General features: G+C 41.0%; 1 protein-coding gene across 1 annotated transcript in view; it reads left to right on the top strand.

Annotated features, from left to right (window-relative positions):
* The first annotated feature begins 8,539 nt into the window (after nt 1–8,539).
* LOC142216856 (ovochymase-2-like) overlaps nt 8,540–26,529 on the top strand; it is a 96,087-nt gene continuing 78,097 nt past the window's right edge. Inside the window, exons 1-4 of the mRNA XM_075284907.1 lie at nt 8,540–8,726; nt 22,982–23,100; nt 24,635–24,728; nt 25,607–25,747. Coding sequence (XP_075141008.1) covers nt 8,591–8,726; nt 22,982–23,100; nt 24,635–24,728; nt 25,607–25,747 — 490 coding nt within the window. The 5' untranslated portion in view covers nt 8,540–8,590. The remainder of the gene's footprint in view (nt 8,727–22,981; nt 23,101–24,634; nt 24,729–25,606; nt 25,748–26,529) is intronic.

Genomic DNA, 26,529 nt, shown 5'->3' with positions numbered 1-26,529 from the left:
TGCTTATACTATTATACTTGACCTTTGGCTTTCCTCATTGACTATTCTCTTGACTCCGATTTGGCACTGCATCGCTCTCCTGTTACCGAACCCTGGCTAGCTGACCTCCCATTGTTGTTGTTCGTCTTGTCTGCGTTTTGTGTTTCACATATTCAGGGAGGGACTGTCCTCGTGGTTGTCGCCTATTACCTAGGATAGGGTCTGGCAATAGGAAGGGAAAGCGGCGGGCTTCAGCTTAGGGCTCACTGTCTCTTGTGCCCCTCCCAGGGTTTAACAGTTCTGGGAATTGCTGTCTTAGCAATTCCCTTACAACAGTAACTAAATAAACAGCACTAGGGATAGGTAGTAAATAAGCCCTGTAGCAAACTACTGCTAGCATATACAAACCACAAAGATGCAATAAATTGGTGATACAAGTAAATTAACAATATAAGACAATGACTAAGTCTAAATATAGTATAACTAGGAAGTAGACATATGTATAAATCACTAGGTAACATGCAACTAGTGGCTTCATAGGTAAAGTATCACAGACAATGCATATAAAGCAAATCACATAAGGCAAGTAGACAAATAGTAATTATGCCAAAGATAGTCACAATAAGAGTAAATACGCCCTATAGGGAACTACTGCTAGCATATGCAAACCACAAAGATGCAATAAATTGATTAGTGATGCAGGTGAATCAATAATATAAGACAATGACTAAGTCTAAGTCTAATATAACTAGGAAGTAAGCATATGTATAGATCACTAGGTGACATGCAACTAATGGCTGTATAAGCAAAGTATCACAGACAATGCATATAAGGCAAATCACATAAAGCAAGTAGACCAATAGTAGTTATGCCAAAATAGTCACAAAGTAGTCACAAAGTAATAAAGTCTCAGTGTGAATGCAGAGAGAGTAGAAGATCAATATCACAGTGATGGCATAATATAGTATATAGATAGTCAGAGAATACACCTACCCATAGTGACTGTATGGTGACTGTATGGTTCAGGACCAAGATCAGAGGAAAACCTACCCCAACGCACGTTTCGGTGCTGCCTTCTTCTGGGGGCAGCAGTAGTTTGCTACAGGGCTTATCTACTACCTATCCCTAGTGCTGCTTATTTAGTTACTGTCTTCCATTTTATTGGATATTTACATAAATTACATTCTACATATTGGACTATCATCTGTATAGGATCCCCTTCTTGTCTGTTGGTAGATACCTTCCCATATATTTTTTTATACACTGTTTCTCAATAAAGATATTGTATTTTATTGTTACCTATGTTGAGCATTCCTTTCAGCTTTGTTTGTTGTTTAGTGTACAGCATTCAGCCAATCAACGCTGGTTCTGCAGGAGGCTCGTCTTTGACGAGGCGGAGTCTAAGATTGGACCACAATGTAGACTGCTCTAATGTTAAATATGCAGTCTACATTGTGGTCCTATCTACATTGTGGTCAGCATTGGCGCCGCGAGGCAGAAGGACGTCTCTGGCTAATGGTCAGAAACGCCCTTCTGACTGTAAAGCGCTACGGTACCGGGACCGATAGCGCTTTACACCGGGCACAGATCGGGAAAGCCGACAGTGCGCTGAATTCAGCGCACTGTCAGCTTTCTGGCAGTATATAACACTGTGCAGTGGTGAAAGGTCCTCTTTAAAAAGATGAGGTCGGCCTGTAACTGATATCATAAGTAGACCTCAACTATGAGAGACAAAATGAGAAAACAAATCCAGAAAATCACATTGTCTGATTTTAAAAGAATTTATTTGCAAATTATGGTGCAAAATAAGTATTTGGATACCTACAAACAAGCAAGATTTCTTGCTCTCACAAACTTGTAACTTCTCTTTTAAGAGACTCCTCTGTGCTCCACTCATTGCCTGTAGTAATGGCTCCTGTTCGACCTTGTTATCAGTATAAATGTCACCTGTCCACAACCTCAAACAGTCACACTTCAAACTCCACTATGGTGAAGATCAAAGAGCTGTCGAAGGATGCCAGAAACAAAATTGTAGACCTGCACCAGGTTGGGAAGACTGAATCTGCAATAAGCAAGCAGCTTGGTGTGAAGAAATCAACGTTGTAGCAATGATTAGAAAATGGCAGACATACAAGACCACTGATAATCTCCCTCTCCCTCCCACCCCACCACGGGTCAAAATGATCACAAGAACAGTGAACAAAAATCCCAGAACTACACGGGGGACTTAGTGAATAACCTGCAGAGAGCTGGGACCAACATAGCAAAGGTCATCAGTAACATACTACACCACCAGGGACTCAAATCCTGCAGTGCCAGACGTGCCCCCCTGCTTAAGTCAGTACATGTCCGAGCCCGTCTCATGTCCCATATATGTCATATTGTCAGGTGAAACCAAAGTGTAACTGTATGGTAGAAATACAAATCGTCATGTTTGGAGGAGAAAGAATACAGAGTTGCATCCAAAGAACAAATGTACCTAATGTGAAGCATGGGGGTGGCAACATCATGCTTTGGGGCTGTTTCTCTGCAAAGGGACCTGGAAAATTGATCCCTGTACATGAAAGAATGAATGGGGCCATGTATCGTGAGATTTTGAGTTCAAACCTCCTTCCATCAGCAAGGGAATTGAAGATGAAACATGGCTGGGTGTGTCAGCATGACAATGATCCCAAGCACACCACCAGGGCAATAAAGGAGTAATATCACATATTACAGAACAGAGGAATATCCCTCCCTATGACCACACTATGGAACAGGGATTTCACAAGGCCCACTATGTGAGAGATGGGGCCAGAGGTAGTTTTTATGGTGACGTCTGAAATAGGATACTCTCTAGTTTCACCATGTATGCACAAGGTCCCAATAGTTTTTCCACTGTACTCTGCAGGGTCGACTATCTCATGGTGCACCAGGGTTATAAGGCTCTCAGAGTCCCTGAGAGCCAATACAGCATGTTCAACCATCAACCATAGTGCACATCTGTGGTTCAGTTGCAGCTTCACCTGAACAAGCGGGTTGAGCAATAGGGATATCCACCTGGAACTGCTGCAGTCCATAGGCTCAGTTGTCAAGGACAGTATGCAGCTACATGACTCAGTTCATGGCACTGCCAACACTTGAGGTGATATGGATTTCCATTTTGAGACCTGGGATAAACATTTTCAGTCACAGTTGCCCATTGCTCCTCTGAGCGTCCTCCCATCACAACCTTCCTCACGCCCAGAGTAGTCGGTACAGTTTTACCTTTCTTGGGGGTAACAGGTCTGGAAGACGTCTGAAGAAGCTCCTCGGTAACTCTGTACCATACCACCAAACAGACCAGCTGGTCAGCTGTTGTAGGTCTCGCTTGTGCAACCCAGCACTGAATCTTAGGTGGAAGAAATCTGGTGTACTTGTCTAGTACCACTCTCTCCACCATCCGTGTTGGATTGGCCTCCTCAGGCTGAAGCTATTTCTTTACCAGATACACCAGGTCATGCATCTGGGATCGAGGTGGGAGACTCTCAGAGAAAGTCCAGGGGTGCATTCTCTCAGCATGTACATGTATGTTCACATCGAGACATGCCAAGATCTCACCTCTCAGTTTATGATAGTCCTCAGCTTCCTGTTCACACAGGTCACAGTAGGCCTTCTGAGGTTCCCCGGTGAGAAACTACATCAGCCCACTGATCCTTAGTCTGTTTCTCTTGCTTAGCCGCTCACTCAAAAACCTGACGACATGCCTCCACATCATCCGTGGACATCATCTTTTTCAGGGAACTCTGCACGGAGCTCGGGCAGTGGTCTGTACACTTTGGGTCTGTCTTGCACCAGTACACCCTGCCTCCGTCCTCTGATTGAGCAGAGTCAGCTTCTCCATAAAGGGTTAAAAGGAATTTCTTCCAAGGAAAACCAGCTATCTCAAATGGCATAGAAATCGACTTTGCTTTATTCTTCATAGATTTTTTTAAAAAAAACATGTTCAAAAATTTTTTTTTTCAAAAAATACATGACATATATAGCAATATTTGACTCACATGGATGTGGAGAAACGCCAGGGCTGACGCATTTCGGTACCATATGTACCTTAGTCATAGCCATAGGATATAAGGAGTCCAAAGCAGCTAAGGAACAGAAGAAGAAGGAAGACTTCATAATCATAATCATTAGTTTTCTGTGCGGAGTGATCTTCGCTTGGTCTGATGTAGATTATATAGCCTGATCACGGTTTGGAAGGAAGGACTTGTGATAGCGCTCCTTCTCACACTTGGGGTGAAGCAGACGGTCACTTACAGTGCTGCCAAGTGCCATCAAGGTCTCATACATGGGGTGGGATTTGTTCTCCCACATGGAGGTCACCACGGACAGTATCCTTCTGTCACTCACCACCTGTACTGGGTCCAGGGGGTTCCCCAGGACAGAGCTGGCCCTTCTGATGAGCCTGTCAAGTCTATTTCTGTCCCTGGTTGATATACTGCTCCCCCAGCAGGCCACACCGAAAAAGATGGCTGAAGCAACTACAGAGTTGAAAAAGGCCCTAAGAAGTTTCCCCTGGTATCTGAAGGCCCTCAGCCCTTAGTCCAAGGGCCCTCGGCCCTTAGTGCAAGTGATAAGTGGTGTCTAATTTCTTCTAAACATTCTGCTTGGTGATCAAGCCAATAAGTTCAGTATTGGTTTTCTCAGACCACAGATGCTCGATTTCATAACTTGAGAATTCTTGAAGTGTATTTTGGCAAACTGTAAGTGAACTAATTTTTCTGGAGGAGTGGTTTTGTCCTGCTCTGTCGGAGTGATCCTGAGGTTTCTTTTCAATTCCCTGTCCAAAGCTTTACCACTTGATTGCTTACTTTGGGCAGTCTGCCAGCTGTAGGAAGAGTATGATGCCTCTGAACTTTTTCTCCAGATAAGAAAAAAAAATTATGGTGCATCATTTGAAGGGTGTTCACTAAGTTATCTATCTCAGTATGTTTTATCAGTGCTACGGTGGGTTCACACTACCGTTGTTAATGTCCGATGCTGTCATCCATCACAGGATAATAAACAGACATTAAATGACAGGTACAGATCGAACCCCCTCCATCTAGTGTCCACGTGTATTCATGTTGTTTACATTAGGGTCAATGGGAAAAGACACAGACTGAGGGGGCTCCATCTGTGTCTGTTAGTCTGCTACAGTTAATGTCTGTTGCTGTCATCCTATGATAGCAAAGTACATTAACAACAGTAGTGAGAACCCACCCTGAGAAAGCTGAGCTTATCTGTGCAGGTTGAGACATGTTTAGACATGCGACACACACACTACCAGTTGCAGTAATGGTGGAGGGCAGGTCTGGAGTAGATTTCAGCCCCAGGTGTTGGTCATAGGCTCATTACTGGCCCATAAAAGGCTGAAGGACCTGCACTTCAGGGCAGATCCAGGGAGTGAGAGGAGGCGTCTGGGTTTGTCCTCATACTCTGAGTCTGGTGAGACTGCATTGTGCCAATTTGTTTGTGTGGCTGGTAGTAAGCCACACGTATAGTTAGTTTATTGTTACTGCTTAGTTAAAACCCCTGACAGGCAGGATTTTGTTTCACATTGGGTTTTTTTGCCTGAAGGTAAGGCTATATTTTATTTTGCTCATTTTGTGCCTGAAGTGAAGGTTTATTTATTTTCCTGTTTTTTTCTAAATAAACCTATTTGCTGCATAATTTGTGTCCCTGTCTCTGACTAGTTGGGTCCGCACCATTGCTGCTACCGAGTTACTTCCCCCATATATGGTACTTGGGATGTGGGGAAACCGAATTTAAACAGTCTTAAAGAGACATAACTTTTTTCCCCCTTCTATGTCCTGGGTGAAGGCTACAGGAGAGATCTATCCCCCCGCCACTAGGTGTGTGAGATGCTGGGGGTTAATTGATTCACTGTCTCTGTTAGAATTTTTTCTGTTCATGTTTTATGACAGCCTAGCTGGTTTCTTCTACCATTGTTTGGAGATGTCCTTTATTGAAATGTCTATCTACCATCCTTATCTATTGTATGGGCCCTATTGAAATACTTATCCACTTTTGACACCAGACTCTTCAGGGTCCATTGTCTCCAGCCAAAGGGAGACGGAACAAATCAGCTGGAGTGAGACTATTGTCTCAGCCAACAATTGGGTTACATGATGCCATCGTAGAAATATGATTTTAGCTTTAACCACTTCCGGACCGCCCACAGACTATATACGTCTGGGAAGTGGTTGCCTAGTTCTGACTGGACGTACCTGTACGTCCATCAGAACACAGCAGCTGCACGGAGATCATGTAGCTGTTTTCACTAGGAGCCGGCTGTAACTTCAGCCGGAGCTCCCAGAGAGAAGACAGGGCAGATTTATTACCTCCCCTGCCTTCTCGATCGCTGTGTATACAGCACTCAATGAGCGCTGTATACACAGGTATGGATGCAGCCGTAATTCAGCTGCCCTCTGACCCGGCGGACACGTGATCCGCTGGGAGCAGAGTCTTACCAGAGCTGCTGGGTCCTACAGGACTCAGATCAGCTCAGTAAGCTGTATATACAGTGTACAGGAGGCTGTATTCCTCCTGTATCTGAGGCTAAATGTAGCAGCCCCCAGTTATAGGAGAAATCAGCCTCCAGTACAAAAAATAAGTGATCAGATGTCCCCAAAGGTCTCTTATCACCTTATGGGGACACAATCTGAAAAAAAAAAATATATATATATAATAAAAAAGTTTTTAAAAAATGTAAATAAAATAATAATAAAAAATAAATAAATAATACGCTAATAAAACGCCATTATTAAAGGTTATAGCCCCACCCCCGATGACACCATACAAAATAAAAATTACCGTAACGGAGAGGAAAAACTATATTATAAAGTTTTTCAGTGACACTTTCTGTTATTAAATTTAAAAAAAAAAAAAAAAATTGAAAACCAGACACAATTTCCCTCCTATTTTGTTTATATTTTCCCAGATATAAAAAAAAATTAAAACACATTCAAAAATAAAGATAACATAAAAATAAAGCCCTATGTGTCCCCGAAAAAAGACACAAAAATTAGTTGACTGAGACATACGGGAAAAATGTTACAGCCCTCAAAACCGCACATACAAAATAAACCTAAAATATCCTCTCATAAGTGGTACTATTGGTGATACATTACATGTATGTTAGATTTGTTATATCATACTGATATTTATTTTATGAAGTGACGAGAAGCATCTGTTTGAAACTCATAGTGACGTAGTTAATTGTGTTAAGGGGATACATGTGTGAGGTAACATTATTTAAACTCACTAGTCTTGCTAGCAGGCCAGCAAATACGCACAAGAGCTATGATTAAGAGACCAAGTCGGTCTCGAAACGCGTCAGCCATTATTATGCGTTACTGACAGCGGTTTTTATATTGTCCTGTCCAACTATCCGTTATATGTGTTTTTTTCTATCTATATGAAGTGTTTTGTGGATTTTTTTTTTAAAGAAGAAGACATGAATAAAATTATTGGATTATAAAATTTATTGAACAAGTGTCACAGATCCTTCTATGTTTCACTACAAGTTGGAATAGAAGTCATTTGGGTCCTCAGTCCCGGAGGCATTCGGATGGTGCACCTTGTTCATCAGGAAAGGGTGAGCAACATTGGACTTTTCTTTTTTGATATAGAAACCTAAAATGTGTCTGGTCCTGGACCACAAATTGGCCCGGTACTGAAGTGGTTAACCTAGCACAAAAAGGCATATCATAACTGTGTCCAGATATTGCTGGTTTTTCAATTTCTAGACCACCTTCACCGAGATCCCGGATGCAGGCATCATCTTGTCACGTAATATCATATTCAGTTTCAAACATAAATAATTATACTGCATTTAGTTTTAAGGATAACAATGTTTTTGTGATTCATATATCTACAACCTTCACACAATGAGATGATCCTCATGCAAAATTTCAATCAAGCAGCACTTCCTATAATGTGCAATAAACAGATGCAATAGAGTCTTATGGGTTAAATGGGTTTTTAGGCACCAAATGGAGTTTTCATATCCACAGGACAGGATAGGTTATTAGTTTGTGATCTATGGGTGGAGCAGTGATTCTGGGGAATTACAACACCACACTAAAATCTATTAATACACATGAGTCTTTTGGGAAAGTGCCTAGACTTTCAGTGCTATTTATTATGATGAGGTAATAATAATAATAATAATAATAATCTTATAGTCTTTTGGAAGTATCAATATCCTGAGTTACGTCTGGGCTCCAAGAGTCATCTAATCATTCACAGTTTTATTTTGGGTCCGCTTAGTGGGAGGTTATTATTATCACTTAGTTATGGTTTTCTTATTGCCTTATTGCTGTTTATATTTTTATTACTGCCATATATGAATAAGGCTGTAAAGTGACATAATGAGAGAAAGGTAACTAAATAATTGACGGAACAACCATAAAACAGTTTTTTTTTTTCATGGATAAAGAACCTCTTTACACTGCAGACTCAGAAAACGGATCAAAGTTCACAGTAATATAGATAAAATGATAAAGTCAAGTATATTATACTGGCGATTATTCAGAAACATTTTACCTGATCCACATTTCCATCTAACATCTTTGGGAGTCCACTTAGGTGGACTTCAAGTGCAGAAAGGATGAAGTCAAAAAAATTAACATCCTTAGAGATATTTTTGATTGTCCTTTTTGTGTTGATGACTGGCATCTGCGTTGCATTTATAGTTCTGAACTTTGTGGATACTGAAAAGACCGATGATGAGGACAGTAGCAGTGGTAAGTTCTTAAAATGTCTTTATACTTTGATAAAAAATTTGTTAAAACACAAATTTTTGAGGCTCTTTCAAATATGATAAAATTACAAGGTTATACTTGTTAAATTATTTTGTATTGATCAATGAAAAGCTAAGTTAGTAGAGATTGACCCAAACAATGGAGAGGTTTTTATTCTTACGTCCATCTTCTAGATTATTGTCCTGCATCCGCTGGTGGTCACGCTACAGTCACCAATCCATTTTCTAAGAAATGGAAAGCAGAAAGAAACTCTTTAGAGTGAGACTGTACTAAGAATACTTTGAGTCAAATATTCCTTAAACATATTGTACTACTATAACAGCCATACGTATTCTGAGTGCTGTGTATGGAGACTAGAAGTAAAGGTTTTGTTATCTGTCTAAATACAATGAACATCAAGTATGGCATGAGATAAATGCTAAGGGAAATGCTCTTTAGGAAGAATGTATTTACATAAAAATAAATGACCCCTTTAACCCAGATCAGGTCCCGAGTGTTAGTTCTTCAGTACAAGACGCTGTTGGGCTCTCTATCTATCTATCTATCTATCTATCTATCTATCTATCTATCTATCTATATGATTTTTTATTCTTATGCTTATAGTTTAACGTTAGTATGACGTTACCCCATAATAGTTTTATCACTGCCCATCATAAATTAGAAAATGTTAAAGTCCAATTTAGGATAATTTGATCTCAACTAACTGTATGAGAATGATTGACAGGGCAAATATACACATTGGAAAACTTATTACAGTACACTTTTCCACTGTAAGGCTAAAGCCCCATGTTGCAGAAACACAGCTTTTTTTTTTTTTAATGTAGATTGTGAGCCCACAATGTACATTTTTCCCTATCAGTATATCTTTTTTGGAATATGGGATGGAAATTCATGCAAACACAGGGAGAACATACAAACTCTTGCAGATGGTTTTTTTGCCCTTGGCAGGATTTGAACACCAGGACCCCAGCGCTGCAAGGCTGCAGTGCTAACCACTGAGCCACTGTGTGGCCCCTGAAATGCAGCTTTATTTTTTGTTGCAGTTTTTGTTGCGTTTATTTGAGCAAAAGCCCGGAGGGGATTGAGCAGAAGGTAGAAGTATAAGAACTTCCTATATATTTCCCATTCCTCTTGTAGCCATATTTGGCTTTGGCTCAAAAAACAAAATCTGCAACAAAAAAAATCTGGGTTTCGGCAACATGGGGCCTTAGCCTAAGGGAGTGGTCACAGATACACGCCACCTCTATTGTGATTTCCCTGTCGTACGGCACAGAAAATCTGCAGGGAAACAAGAGTACTTTGCATGGTCTAAACTGGCAAGCATTCAGACAGAAAAACACTGCAAGTAATGTTCTATGATCCAACTAACTCACCCAGATGTAAGAAAACTATAAGATCCATTTTTTCCCTCTAAGCTTTTCTCCACCATACAAGAGGCAAATGCCAGACACATGTGAATGGACCCTTACTTGGGCTTCTGTCATTGCTTCTATTCTGTACACACCATTAACTGAACAGTTTGGGAGAGATTTATCAAGAAGAATGCTCCAAAATTCTTTTATAAATTGAGTCAAAGAGGTGTGTCCTTGTGGAAATGGGTGTGTCCTAATGTTCAGAAAGATACATCAAAACTTAAACATTTTTAAGTGAACTAGACTAGACAGTATAACAATACACCTGATTAACTTTGCCTCAGTTTAAGACTTTCTAGTCCACTGGTTCACAACCTGATATATGCGTACTCATGGAGTACCCACCACTTTCCCTAGGGATACACACCACAGTGAGAGCCATCTCCTATAATGGTAGTTTGTGAGGTTCACCACCTCCAAACTACTATATATTCTGGGTTCTCTTGAGACCCAACAGAATCTGTGCTCTTCTGCCCTCTTGAATGTAGCAGGATTAGACCTCAGTGGTCCAGTGAGTCACTCCAGTGTTATGACACATTGACACTTTGACACAACCCACACGACCCCCTCCCCAGGTCTCAGAGGTTCCTGGCTTTTTTCAGGAGGTCAAAAGGGGCCCAAAGAGGACGGGGACCCAGAGTACAGTGTAGGTAAATAACACTGCTTGTTATGTCTAATCACCTCCTCAGACCTCAAATTATCATATACTGGGATCTGAAGAGACCCCAAAGTACAATATTAATTTATATGTGGCACAAACCAAAAATTTGGCCTCAGATTATAACAAGAACCAGCTCGGTCATGCTTATGTATGTGGGAATATACTGTGTGAAGGAACTACTGTGAGACATTATACTGTGTGGAGGGGCTACTGTCAGTGGCGTATCTACCGCTGTAGCAGCAGAGGCTGCTGCCACAGGGCCCGGGACATTAGGGGTCCGGGACATTAGGGGCCCGGTGACAACCGATACCGCTGCTAACATTATACTCGGGGGTCTTTTCGGCGGCCCAGGAGAGGTAAGTAACATAAAAAACACTGTTACTTACCTCTCCACGATCCGGGCAGGCTTCAGCCTAGTCGTCTGACGTCTCATGACTCCGGCCTGGGTCCCGGGTCATGTGACGTCTGATGTCATTGAAGATGGACTACTTCGGAGACCGACATTGTAGGAGACGGGAGATAGGTGAGTAACAGAGTTTTTTTTATGTTTTTCTCCCCCTGGGTCTCCAATTATTATACTCTGGTTGTTTATGGGTGTCCACAGTGGGACATAATACTGTGTTCAGGGGCCACTATGGGGTACAGTACTGTGTGCAGGGGCCACTATGGGGGATAATACTGCGCGGAGGGGCCACTATGGGGGATAATACTGTGTGTAGGAGCCACTATGGGGGATAATACTGTGTGGAGGGACCACTATGGGGGATAATACTGTGTGGAGAGGCCACTATGGGGGATAATACTGTGTGGAGGGGCCACTGAGGGACATAATAGTGTGTGCAGGGGCCACTAAGGGACATAATACTGTGTGCAGTGGCCACTATGGGGCATAATAGAGCACACAGGAATGCGTAGGAGGGGGTCGGTCAAGGTCTTCGGCGTCGGTGTCGGTCGGGGGTCCTATGTCAAAAGTTCACCACGGGGCCCCGCCATTCCTAGTTACACCACTGGCTACTGTGGGACATTATGCTATATGAATAGCAATGATGGCATATTATACTGTGTGGTGAGGCCACTATGGTAAATTATTCTACGTGAAGGGGCAATTATGGGACATTTTACTGTATGTAGGCCACTATGTATATTATACTGTATGTAGTCCACTATTGAAAATTATTCTGTCACAAGGATCTTTAGCATGAATGGGGCGGCTGTGCTTTTAGAACAGTCCAGGGTCAACGTACCCTTAATCCACCCCAGTGGTAAGTAAAGAATGCAGTTTACCACTCGCTCATTAAACATCACTGAGCGTAAGGGTTATTATATGTGGGGACATTGTGGGGGCCATTTTATTATGTGTGGGGACACTATGAAGGTCATCATATGTGGAGGCAGTGTGGGGGGCATTATATTATATGTGGGATACTGTGGGGACCATTGTATTGCATACAGATCGCTATGAAGATCATTATATTACATGTGGGGCACTGGGGGGCCATTATATTACATGTGGGGACCCAATTGTGAGGCCATTATATTATACTTGGGCCATTATACTATACTTGGGGCACTATAGCGGCCATTATGTCACAGTTGACAAAGACTCCAAACAAATCTTTATTTTGTTAACATTTGTAAGTGATTGCATCTTTGGGACATTTTCTCGCCTAGCGGGTACTTCGCTTGAAGAGTTCAAGAAACACTGTTCTAGTCTAGTTTGATTTGTCTAAAAACTTAGACACCATTAACAAATATGCCCCTATGCATGTGAAAATAGAAAACAAAGGGGTAAAAAAACATTTTTGCCTTCTCTCCAGAGTCCTTGTCAGTAAATCTAGAAATTATAAATAGACGCCGAGGGGCACATAGGCCCTGTTTACAGGGTGGATTTCGCCCCCAAATCAGTGACAGATTCTTTTCAATAGGTGGCAGAATGAGAAAATAATTGTAACAGGACTTTGGAAAAAAAAAAAAGAAAAAAAAAAGCCTCTAGCTCGACCTTGCCGCAGATTCGACAGCTGATTTGGAGGCCGCAGCTTGAGAGTCCCCACTGATTAAGTCCATTAATTTAGGCTCAGCAGTGGGAAGCCGCTGATGCTCTGTACAGTGAGTCAGGGGGCAAAAATAAAGCAGAATCTAAGGCAGATGTTCACCTCAAATTCCTTTTTACTTTCCGACATCTGAACAGGTTCTATCAACTTGTATTGAATGGACTGTATTACAGTCCACTCCAGTAGGTCCCTGTAGGTCTGTCTCATTAAAAATAACACTCAGGCTCTGTCCACAAGAGCCTACACAAACTTGGATCTGGCCCTGATGCCAGGAAACTTACATAAACTATGATAAATTTGCCTTAGGCATAGCCCCACAACACCCCTTTGAAGAATGTGGTGTGTGAGGTGCAAAACTAAAACGTCACAAAAAATAAATTTTTTGGTTTTTATCATGACTTCTACAGGAACTACTGCAATAGCATCTGCTATGGGGCCTGTAAGATTAGGGCGCCAGACCCCTGCTGCAGCTGTTTAACATCGGGATGCATTATGCTTCAACAGGCTGGGGCCGAAGCAAAGGAGAAGGGATGGCTAAGTGAATATCGGCCATCACCTGCTGGAATAATCAAGTGGGTAGCAGCCTAATGTCGGGGGCCAGTAAAGAGGGCACAGGCACTTACTGTATGGGGACAATAAAGTGGACAGTTACTATATGGTGATCAATAAAAAAAAAGCGCTAACTTTATGAGGGCCAATATATGGGGCACTTACTGTATGGTGACCAGTAAAGGGGACAGGATACTGTGTGGGGGGTAAAGGAGGCAATGTACTGTGTGGTGGTCAATAAAGGAGGTAATATATTGTCTGTGGGGACTAATAAAGGGGGCTGTATACTGTGTTTGGGTGGGATAAAAGACAAAATGGTATGTATATTGCACAGCATGGAGCCACTAAAGGGGGCATTACACTGCATGGAGGCCAATATGATGGGGCTTTTTATACTACAAGGGGGCATAAAGGAGGTGCTATATTGCGAGGGGAAGTAAAGATGCAAGGGGGTGTAATGCTCTGTGGGTAACAGTCAAGACCCATATCTACAATGGGAGGATGGAACAGTCAAAAGCTTGCTTTGGGGTCTGGTCTTTCCTAGTTAATCCACTGCTTACACCAGTTTTCTGGTGCACAAGCCAAGATAAATCAGCTCCATCTGTGGACTTGGATGGGCAAACGCAGCCATTTTTTCATGGATGTCAGTCCTTGAATAACGCCACAGCCATGTGTAAATCTTAGAATTAGTCAATCTGTCCCACTATTCTGATGGAACTTCAATGACAGAATGGCCAGTGTAGATTTTTGCTTTACATTGTTCTGTTAAGGGGATATTGTCACTCCTTGGGGAGAGACCACCATATAGGTGTGTGGAGACTTATTAAGCCTTTAGCACTCCACTTCGCAAAGGACCATGGGAAGAATATGCAAATCTGTCTTCCATGATGTAATTAGGAAGTCAGCTGCTGCCTCAGTATTGCAAACCAATAGAGGGCGCTCACTGGAATGTGCAAGCCTGTCTTCCCTGATGTAGTTAGGAAGACAGAATTCCAGTGAAATAACCCAATAAAGGTTGCTCCCTTTTGCATCATGCTCGACCTTCCAAGAGGCCTTTGTTTTGCAATGACGCTGGGATTATTACCAGGTATAGTCTCTCAATCGAGGACGGCCGTTTCGATGTACTTGCATCTCATCAGCTCGATGTAGAAAGGACTATTACCTGGTAGAGGTGAGAGGCTTAGACAGGGTTAATGGCCGTCCTCGATTGAGAGACTATACCTGGTAATAATCCCAGCGTCATTGCAAAACAAAGGCCTCTTGGAAGGTCGAGCATGATGCAAAAGGGAGCAACCTTTATTGGGTTATTTCACTGGAATTCTGTCTTCCTAACTACATCAGGGAAGACAGGCTTGCACATTCCAGTGAGCACCCTCTATTGGTTTGCAATACTGAGGAAGCAGCTGACTTCCTAATTACATCATGGAAGACAGATTTGCATATTCTTCCCATTGTTCTGTTAGTGATATAAATCCTCTGTGTGTTTACATTTGTTAATAAGTGTCATGTGATATGAAGTATTAATAGGTGTCATCTTTAACCCTTTTCCGCCAGAGGCATTTTTTCCGTTTTTGATTATCATTCTTGATTCCCCCATAACTGTGTTATTTTTTGCTCCACAGAGCCATATGAGAACTTAGTGCTTGTGGGACAAATTGTACTTTGAAATGGTGCTGTTTAATATTCTGTATGATGTACTGTCCAACATTCTCCTATGTTCCTACATGTTGTTCAAATAATTGAACTAATTAAAAGTAAACTAATTTGATGTGTAATAAAGAAAAATAAAACTTTACAAACTACAAGATTCCTTACTTATCAGTAGGGCTCGCATTAATCGTAGAATGGAAAGATAACACTTGGACTGTGCTCCTGAATATTTTGCCCTGATAACTTACTGTGCTAGGGTAATTTAGTAACGTAATTTCTAAGGTTGAAATCCATCTAGTTAAATATATTCTCCTGCAATGTTGATCCAGAAGAGAACAAAAGCCTAACAAGCTAAAAGTCAATAGGAGGAATTCATCATAAGGGGAATTTTTGCAAAAGTTTGCAATAGCATAAAATTTATTAAATATTGTTTGATGTTTGAAATATTTGTTGTATATAGGAGGTTAGATTTACATGAAAGAGGTGCAAAACATCAATTTTTCACAACTGTCTTGGATCCGTTTTCACAGATCCCAAGTACATTTCCCTTTCTTTTTTATTTTAAATTTTATTTTTATTGAAAAGAAAAAGGAAAGTTTTACAACATATAAAACAGGGTCAGGGAGATATCATCACTTCATAGGGAGAGACCACCATATAGGTGTGTGGAGTCTTATTAAGCCTTTAGCTCTCCACTGTGCAAGGGATCATGGGAAGAATATGCAAATCTGTCTTCCATGATGTAATTAGGAAGACGGTGCCTCAGTATGTGCACACCAATAGAGGGCACTAGCTGAGGATGTGCAAGTCTGTCTTCCATGATGTAATTAGGAAGATAGAACCTCAGCCATGCACCCTTATAGGGGGCACTCCCTTTAACATCATGCCTGACTTTCCAGAGGCCTTGTGTTTGCAATGATGCTGGGATTTTACCAGGTTCAGTATCTCAACCGAGCCTCTGGAAGGTCAGGCATCATGTTAAAGGGAGCGCCCCCTATAGGGGTGCATGGCTGAGGTTCTGTCTTCCTAATTACATCATGGAAAACAGACTTGCACATCCTCAGCTAGTGCCCTCTATTGGTGTGCACATACTGAGGCACTGTCTTCCTAATTACTTCATGGAAGACAGATTTGCATATTCTTTCCATGATCCCTTGCATAGTGGAGAGCTAAAGGCTTAATAAGACTCCACACACCTATATGGTGGTCTCTCCCTATGGAGGAACGATATCCCCCCGACCCTGTCTATAGCCTCTCACCTCTACCAGGTCAGTACTCTCTACACTGGGCTGAAGAGATGCAAATACATCGAAACGGCTGTCCTCAGTTGAGATACTGAACCTGGTAAAATCCCAGCATCATTGCAAACACAAGGCCTCTGTAAGGTCAGGCATGATGTTAAAGGGAGCGCCCCCTATAGGGGTGCATAGCTGAGGTTCTGTCTTCCTAATTACATCATGGAAGACAGACTTGCACATCCTCAGCTAATGCCCTTTATTGGTGTGCACATACTGAGGCACTGTCTTCCTAATTACATCATGGAAGACAGATTTGCATATTCTTCCCATGAACATATAAAACAATAATACAAAAACCACCAGAGAACTGTACAGTAGAAAGTTAGACATAAGGTTGATGCTCCATTCAGCAGTCCAGATGTGGAGGGAGCTGTGTGAAAAAAAAGAAGTGTAACAGTGCATATGAAAGCCAGAAAGCCAAACATACATGAGTTTCACAGACATCAGGTACTTAAGTCACAGCAGAGAGAACAGGTGAGGTCAGGAGCAAGGGGGGAAAAGGAAAAGAAAACACAGAGAGGGATGGGGGCAAGGAAGGGAGGGGTATGGGTAACAAGATAAAACCAAAGAAAACAAGAAAGCAAAACACATAATCAAAAACAGAATACCTGAATACATTGTTGGTGTTACAGAGGGTACAACAAATACAAGATAAACAAGTTGCTGAATAGAGAAATATCAGCCACCAGATTCTTCCATAACAAACCATACAGAGCCTCCCGTTATCATGAAACAGTTAAGGGGTCGCAATGGGGCCAACCTGAGACTGCAGGGAAGAAGATGCTTTCCTAGTTCCATATAAGAGAGCCAAAGGGACCATTTGGAGCGAAAGCTGGTATAGGTATGATTTCTGTTAGCCAGCATACGCTCTAGAGTAAATGCTAGATCAACATGGTGGATTAGCTCAGCTACAGTTAGACAGAGAGCGGATTTCCACTGACGGGCGATCATGGACTGAGCCGCCAGCACTATCTGCCGCAATACCACCTGTGTCCTTAAGGGGAAAAGACCAGTGTCCAAGAAACAGAGAGCAAGACCGGGGGAAGTACATTTCCCTTTTGTGTTGGTATTCTTTTCTCTAGAAGTTCAGCTGATTCAAACAGCTTATTGGCAGGGATGTTAGGGGTGTTGGACCTCTGCCAATCTGGATCGGTCATCAATATTAAATTCCTAGGAAACGCTTAAATATTTAAATCTTAAAGCTAGCAAAATCTGTCATTTAAGAAACTGTGATATCCAGTCACCTTTAAAGTGACTCCAAATTTCACATCCATTTCACATTTTCAAATAGTAATTCATTTGGAAAACACATATTAAAACAGTTTGAAATGAAAATTTTCCACTACATTTTACACACATTTTGGGTTTGTGTATTTTGTTCTGTTTTAGTCTAACTATTCACTACACATTACGTGCTACAGAAGCAGGTGACAATTCATTTCAGCCTCTAGCACCTAAAATAGTACTGCCTTAGTCATAAGGCATTAAAATGATCTCTCCTTTACCACTGACCTGAATAAAATGTAAGGTGGGTGAGAATAATTAAGTATAGAGCAGCACCATTGGGGACTTCATTAAGAATGACTGATGGAAATTAAAGACTCTGTGCAGAAGGCAGCCACCAAGAAATAGAGGTCAGCTCTGTACTCAGCCCTCCAGTTCTGGAAGAAAAGGTTAGGTCACTCTTATCCACTGGAAATACTCTATATAATAAAAGTGTAACACAGAAATCTTTTTCTAGCAATAGATTCTTTCTTTACATGTATTTCATACTCCAGTTAATATGCCTATTGCAGATAAAAATATTGATACAGTAGAATATTATATCTGCTTAGATAGTGGGACTGAGCTGCTCAATGGTCAATAGGAGGATGTATAATGCACAGATTTAATGGGTATTTCCAATTATTATATTGTTCACAAATGAATAGTACAGATGGGTATAAGACACTTTATGTTATATCTTAAAGAAATAGATTTTCTTCTCCACTTATTAGGCTGCTCTCCTCTTCATCTTCACTCAGATTGTTTATATAGAGTTAATCTCAGTACTCATCTAGCATACATGCATACATCTATGGAGAGGGGAGAGGGAGGAGATGTTATTAATTGAGGCTTAGCCTGTAACGCAGGGGTCTCAAACTCGCTGCCCGTGGGCCAACTGCGGCCCTTGGGACATTAGTTTGCGGCCCCCGGCAAACGCCGGGTGTTTAACTATGTTTTTTACACAGTAGACACCCAGCGCTAATAGCAAAAAAACTATGTATATTCAGCTCACCCCTTAATCATGAACACCTGATCCTGGGCCGCACGGATGTACATAGCCATGATAGCCATGATGAAGGAACCAGCAAGGTTCTGAAACGCGTAGCTTAAACAATCTCTGTACGCTGGGTGTACTTACCTGTGATGCTTATATTTTTTTAATGCGGAAATAAAAGTTAATTTTTACTTTCTGGAGACACTGGATATTCTTTACTTTTTACCCAGCGCTAATGCCTCCGATCGGTGCAGGCACCGACCGGAGGCATTAACCCCTCCAGTGCCTCAGTCAAAGCTGCAAAAGAAATGACTATTTTTTGCAATGCATTAGCATTGTGATGCATTGCATTAGTGATCAGACCCCCTGGGCTACAAGACCCCTAGGGGCTCTAATAAATGCAAAAAATAAAAAAAGTGAAAAAATATTTTTTAAAAATTAAAAAGTATTAAAAATTCAAATCACCCCCCTTTCCCTAGAACACATATAAAAGTAGTTAAATACTGTGAAACACATACATGTTAGGTATCCGTGGGTCTGAAAAAGCCAGCTCTACAAATCTATAAAAATATTTTTCCTATACGGTAAATGCCGTAGTGGGGAAAAAAGTCAAAAAGTGCCAAACCGCCATTTTTTTCACTGTTTTGCCTCTGATAAAAATTTGAATAAAAAATGATCAAAGCAAAAGCAATTCCCCAAAATGGTGTAACTAAAAAGTACACCCGTCCCCGCAAAAAAAGACGCCCTATGCATTCCTGTACACAGAAGTATAAAAAAGTTACGGCTGTCAGAATATGGTGACTTTTAGAAAAAAAAAAAATTGAGAAAACCTGATGCGGCCCAGCCTCATCCAGACTCTACCTCCAGTGGCCCCACGGGTAAATTGAGTTTGAGACCCCTGCTGTAACGTCTCTGCCTGTTCAGGTCTCTGCACTACCCTTCGTTTGCACACTGCGGCGCAGCAGGCGTGTTCAGTTTGATTTTTTACTTAGTGTTTTTTTATTGCACACTGCTCTATCTCTGTAATTGAATTTCCACCACACCCATCTCCTGCACTTTGTTTCCCTCTGTTCATCAAATGGTTAATTCTAGCCTTGCCTGTGTGATTCACAGACTGTCTTCCAATCAAGCCTATATACAAACCATCATCCCACATAGGTTTGCTGGCTATTGTGGCTCTGTCCTTAGAGTTTGTCCCTGCTAAGCTCCTCTTTCTGTTACTATTTTATTACGGACCTCAGACCCTTGGCTTCCCTTGTGACTATTCTCTTGGATACAATTCTGTACTGCATTGCTCAACTTTTACTGAACCCTTGGCTAGCCGATCTCCTTTTGTTGTTGTTTGTCTTGGCTTGTCGACCAATTGTACTCTGCCGCCTAGAGCAGTGAGGCAAGCTGTTAGGGGCAGTAGTGGATTCAGCTAAGGGCTCAATGTCTTGTTGTGCCTTTTCCCCAGGGTTCACTAGCAGCTACTGTGGAATTGCTCTGCTAGCAATTCCCTTAAAAAGTTCTGTGACTATCAATGTAGCAGAGTCTAACAAATGCAGCTATTTGTGTATATTTTATGGCAGTCTACTCCTCCACTTCCCTCTCCATAGACTTCTATGAAAAAAGTATCTCAGTTGGTTAAAGAGGACCTTTCATTACTAGGGACACATGTGGTTTTATATAACGCTAGAAAGCCAACAGTGCGTTAAATTCAACGCACTATCGTTTTTCACGATCTGTGCCCCCTGGTGAAGAGCTATCGGTGCCGGTACCATAGTTCTTCACCATCAGAAGGGCGTTTCTGACAGTCTGTTTGTCCCTCATTTTTCAAAGATGCAGCTTTTCTGTATTGTTTTTCTCACAATGTATAAATGAGAATAATGAAATCTCATTCACTTTGCTTCTACTGTAAAACATGATGTCTTTTTTCCTACTGTGTTTCCGCAACACAGGGCCTTAACCTGAGGCCAGGGGCCCCACAGGAAAAATCGTGGCATTTTACAATACAGGCAAAAACCGAATCCCATGCCCACTTTGTGGAAAAAAACGCCCTGCAGACACGCCGGAACCAGAGAGGTTTTGGTAATCGCAGCATGTCAATTATAATTGTAATAGAAAGTCCACAAAGGAAAATTCTGCTAATTTTCTGTTTAAAGCGCTACGGGAAGAACCACAATGCTTTGCCGCGGCAGTTTTACCTGCAGCACTTTTTAGCGGGGGAATGTCCCGTGGGGCTCTAGCCTAAAAGAGATTTTACCAGGACTTATATTGATGCCCTGTCCTTAATATGAGATTGGCATCCAACACCCCCACTTATCAAAGTTCAAAAGGTCAGCGCCACTTAGTGAAACCAGTGTCATCACATTTTTCTTTAACATGACCTGTATTACATTGAAAATAAATACCCTTGGTACTGACAGGAGCCAAAGGTCCAATATTTTCTTCTAGGAATATTGGTACATCATCTTATGACCTGTTGGTGTGGTTTATGTCCATAATTTCAAAGGTTAAGAGATAAGGCCTATCTTGAAACAGACCTGTATTACGTGACAGTTCTCCTTCAAATATTCCAACTCTTTTCTTATCTTAGAAAGACCACAGTTTACCTACTTTGGACCTTAGTTCTCCTTGTATGATGCTGTTATGATAAAAAAGAAAGCAAGAAAACATGTCAACAGATGTCATAACTGATGATAAATCTGCATTGCATAGGTGCTGTCACACAGTCCTGCAACTGGGGTCATAGCTGTATTTAGTGTTAGGGCAACAAAGACTTTCACTTAGTACAAAAACAATTAATTACAGGCAACACCTCGGGTTACGAGAAATAGCCTGTAAATAAATACTTAGAAACGAAAGTACCAGACCTGTGGCCCGAGCACTGAATACAGCTATGATTGTGTTTGGAACACTGGGTGGCTACCCACATCTCAGAAAGGTACATTGAAAACAGTAAGTGCAAAGTGGATGGGATTCTTGTGAATCTCATATCCATTTTGAGGTAAAAACCGCAGCGTAGAGACGCTATGATTTCCAAAACCGGCACAGTTTTGGTAATCACAGCATGTCACTTATATCTATAGAAATGCCAGCGGCTTCCCCGTAGATATAATTGTGACAGAAAGTCCGCGGAGGAAAACTCTGCAAACTTTCTGTTCAAATCACTGCAGAAAGAACCGTCTTGTTGGCCATGGGGCCTTAGCCTTAAAGAGGGTTTTCAGCACGAAAAATGGTTGGTTAGTGCAATTGATAGGTCAATAAGTTCAACCAAGTACCGTCAGAAGTGTTTGGAGTGATTTCTGGGTTTCTCTGGGAGCTCCTGGCACAAGCGTTTTTGAAAACACAGCTTTTCCGCTCCAGATTTTTTTCTGCAATGTGTGGATGAGATTAGCCAGAATCACATCTACTTTGCAAGCACTGCAAAATGCAGTAGTTTTTTTATTTTAATTTTTTTTGCTGCATTTTTTCTACGTAATCTGAATGTAACCAAAACGCCAATAGTGTATGGGGTTTGTCCCTACTGTGAAATATATATATCATACGTAATCTGAATGTAAATGAGTTGTTCAGTACAGCAGGGTTGTGGTCGCACCTGCCATCGCTCATGTTTTCACCTGTGGTCACCACCCAGCTCTTTTGTATACAGATTAAAAATTTATTTATTCAGTAGCAAGATTGCCCTTTGGCAGAAAAACATATATTCACTATGCCAATGCAGCCCTAACTGTAGCATATCACTGTTTTAGATGTTATTGATGTGGTTATAGTCATGGCCGTTTTATTGTATTGGGGACCCTGTGCAATTTTCTTTCCCCCGCCCCTCCTCAACCACCAATGTTTAAAAAAAAAAAAATGCACTCACCTAACTGCATTTCCTGGACCCATAGGTTCCATCTGTAAGGTTTGCAGATCAGCGCTCTTTGCATTTCTCTGCCGCAGACATTTTCAGGAGCACGGAGCTAATAGCTTCATCACTCAAAATGTAGGACTGTCCCTCTCGATCTGAGGGGGCCCTGCAACCATAGAGCCTGATGCAGCTGCACCATTACACCTATGGTTAAAGCGGCCCTGGTTGTCATCACGCTTTGACAACAATGTAGATTACCCTATTATGTATGTCTGTAGAATTTAGAAGTTATCAAAGGACATAATACATACAGACAATATACAAACTCTAAAAGCCTGTATGGTGACTTTACTCAGCTGGATTCGCTTATATAATATTTTATTTGTATAACAGACCAGGTAACAATATTTTTCTCATCTGTAATGTGTTGCGTGTAGACATTACTTATATTTTTGCTCCGCTTTGCTGATATAAATCAATTTTAAATGCAAATTTTAATATTCTTTGCAAATTTCCATCAGGCTGCAGTTCCATACATCATCTCTCTGGATCTTCAGGAAACATTTCCAGTCTAAATTACCCATCAAACTATGAGAACAGTAAAGCATGTGCATGGGAGATCACAGTTCCTAATAATAAAGTAAGTAGTCAGTAGTTCGGCATTTGGAGTATACAGCTATATACTATATATTATTATATTATTTATATGTATTACTATTTACAGTATTTTCCAGAAGGTTTAAACATACGTTTCAATACTATAGCAGCATGTATTATTTTAAGAAATGGTAAAACTATAACAAGTTGCATGACATCTGGCATATGTTAGGCTTAGTTCACATCTGCGTCAGAGTCTGTTTGGAGACTCCATTACAGTGTGCGTTGAAAGTCGCCAGACAAAAAGTGCTGAAATTCCAACTTATTTGTCCAATAGTTACAGTTTAAGAGAACAGGCATCCAATGGATCACACTGTTTTAATGATCCACATGTCAGATGTTCTTGTCCTCCGACAGAGCAGAACAATGGACTTCACAACACCAATGTGAACATATGGCAAAATGATATATTTAGCTCAATGCACTAGTCATGTTAGACCAACTTATGGCTGCAAATGAGTTGCATTTTGATCACCAGACTTTCAAAATTGTTGAAGTAGATTCAAAAAAGTGCATTATATACGCGAATATACCACACATTTTTGGTGCAGTTTCTAAAGAAATTCATGTGAATTAAAGGGGTTTCCCAGGTTAAGGATTTTATAGTCTATCTCAGGATAGGCCATAAATACCGGATTGGTGTTCTCCTCGCTCAGGTACCCTGGTGCGTATCATGAAGGTGTTCGATATTTGCTGTATGGAGGGCCTCACTGTATCCTTGAGGGACGCACATGATGCCTCCATGGAGACCTGGTCGCCATGGATCCTTCTCCAGGACTCTCAATTCTATTGTGATCTGTTGCGTTGATGCTGTTCTGATCGCCTGGCTTTCGCGTCTGGATCCGGAGTCGTTATCTTTCCTCTCCATTCCCTCTCTGTCTGTCTGAATGCGGTGTTTCTTATCATTATACCTTTGATCCGGTTGGTTGACAGTGTTTATCAGCGCATTTGGTTCTATTTTGTCTCATTTTGTACTGGGCCCCTTCTTGTTCTGTGAGTCTTGTTCTGTTCTTTATGTTCCTTTTGTATGCTTTGCTTTGTTATAAATAAAGAATTTATAAAAAAAAAAAAAAACCGGATTGGTGGGTAGCTGACAGCTTGCCCCTGGACAGATCAGCTGTACTGAGCTGCTTCTGGCACCTGTCCTATAAACAATATAGGGCCAAGAGCAGAGCGTTCCGTGCCCTGTATAGAAGCCAGGCACCTTCACTGCAGCTAAGCTTCCACTGACCTCAACACCTGACTGCTATACGGGAAGTGGCTCTGTGTAGCTGATCGGTCCTGGAACCAGATCAAGTATTTACGACCAATTCTAAGGATAGACTGTAAAATCCTTAAAACAGAAAGTCATAAAATCCATAATCTAGTCATAAACTCAGTCTGTTTTAGGCACTAAATATGCTCCCTAATCTAGGTATAACTGTAATAATAACTGTAATATAACTCTTATGCATCAATGATTTAATGGCAAGTCGAGTGATATTAAATTGCTGAGTTTTACAAATGCTACTTTGCAGGTTGTCCATTTCTGGTTTGAGGATTTCCATGTGGAAAGCAGCACATTATGCAGTGAAGATCATGTCACTGTAGAAGATAATGTTGGAGTCTTGGGTATGTAGAGCGAATACATATTCTAAAAATTTCTTCTGTACAAATTGTGATATTGATTGTCTAGGATTTTAAAAAAAATTACATTTAAAACTTCCAAAACTGTATGTATACTATCAAGCTCAGAATCCTCTGAAAACATTCATATACCCATAGAAGGACATGGTAACATTTTGTTTGATTTCAGTAACTATTAGACCCGGTTCACAGCTGTGTTTGGGAAGTCCGCTTGGGGACCCCCCGAACGGAATACTGAACGCATTAAAAAGAGGTTAGCAAAGAAAGCACACGGAACCCATAGACAATCATTTCTGCACACACATTATAGTCTAGGGGTCCGTATGCTTTCATTGCTCACCACTTTTTAATCCATTCAGTATTTTGTTCGGGGTGGGGGTGTTGCTTTGCTAGAAAAAGGAACCCATTGAAGTCAATGGGAGGCCTTTTTTTCAGCGTTGAATCTGAGGTGGATTCCACAACAAATTCTGCGCCATTTTCCTCCATGTGAATGCACCCTTATTATAGTAGAAAAAACCCTGACCCCTGGCTACATTAGTAGCTTCCAATAAGAAGAATAAATTAAATCCAGATCGCTCACAAGCTTTATATACCAACCAAACTGAACTTTACTTTCCAACTGAACCAGTTCCCGTGAGATTGAAATAAGTTCAATGAGTCATCTTCCAAAAAATTGGGTCACAAGGGAGCGGTGGGGATACTTAATGGATTTAAAGTATTGCTAACATCTGGCCAATACATATATATATATATATATATATATATATATATATATATATATATATATATAGTATAAAGTGTACTTGTGTATTTGATGAAAAATCTGCTCCCCTGCATTGACCTTTGCACTCATCTATATTCAGGCACATTCTGTGGGCACACTCTTCCCAAGCCGCTAGTTTCAGTTGGAAACAGAATATTTGTGACCTTTATCACTAATACTGCAACCAATGACAAAGGATTTTATGCAAAGTATGAAGCCGTGGACCCCCAAAAAATACCAGGTGAGTTTCTATCTATTCTTCTATAGTTTTACTATCTATAGTTACACTATATCAGTTGGTGATTTTTCAACTATCTCCTCCAGACATCAAAGGATACATAAATGTGAACCTTAGAATGGAGGAGCACAAATTCCCATAAACTGCTCAATTGTAGGCTATGACTCATGCATATGGCCATTCTAGGGTATACTCAGTTAACAGATTTGTTGCCCAAATATCTACAGCTTAGATTCCATCTAATATATTTGAATAGGATTGGCAGATACAAAAAATTGAGACTTGTGAAGCTGCAAGCTTGTCACTGCAAGAAATAAATTAAAACTTTACATTTATTGAATAGCTAAAATAGAAGACCATTTAAGCATATCAAGATAGGATATCCCTTTATTTAAAGTGTCATTAAGTCACATAGCATGACTTACTCCAAGCCTGACTCTATGACTAAGGGACCAGTATGCCCAAAATGCGTAAGCAGTCTTCCACTGTATCCTATGGATTTTAATTGATGGAATAAAAGTGTAGTTTTACCTTATTCATCACAATACTGCACAGGGATTGTCCATGCACAGAAGCCTATCTGTTGCTGGGACCAGTTTCATCCTTCTGGGTGAGATTTTAGGAGATTCCAACAGGTTTGTGTTAATTTTGAGAAGCATTAAAGGAATATTTTTTAGTCTTTTCTTAATCTGCCTGTGTAAACATACCCTTGCATTTACTACCGGTATCAAACTTTTTTTTAGCTTCTAGGATAGGATTTGTATAATTAAGGAGTTCATGAAAGC

Source organism: Leptodactylus fuscus, chromosome 1, assembly GCF_031893055.1.
Source record: "Leptodactylus fuscus isolate aLepFus1 chromosome 1, aLepFus1.hap2, whole genome shotgun sequence".
NCBI lineage: Eukaryota > Metazoa > Chordata > Amphibia > Anura > Leptodactylidae > Leptodactylus > Leptodactylus fuscus.
The sequence above is the reverse complement of the archived record's forward strand: the minus strand, read 5'-3'. Positions and strand labels throughout refer to the sequence as shown.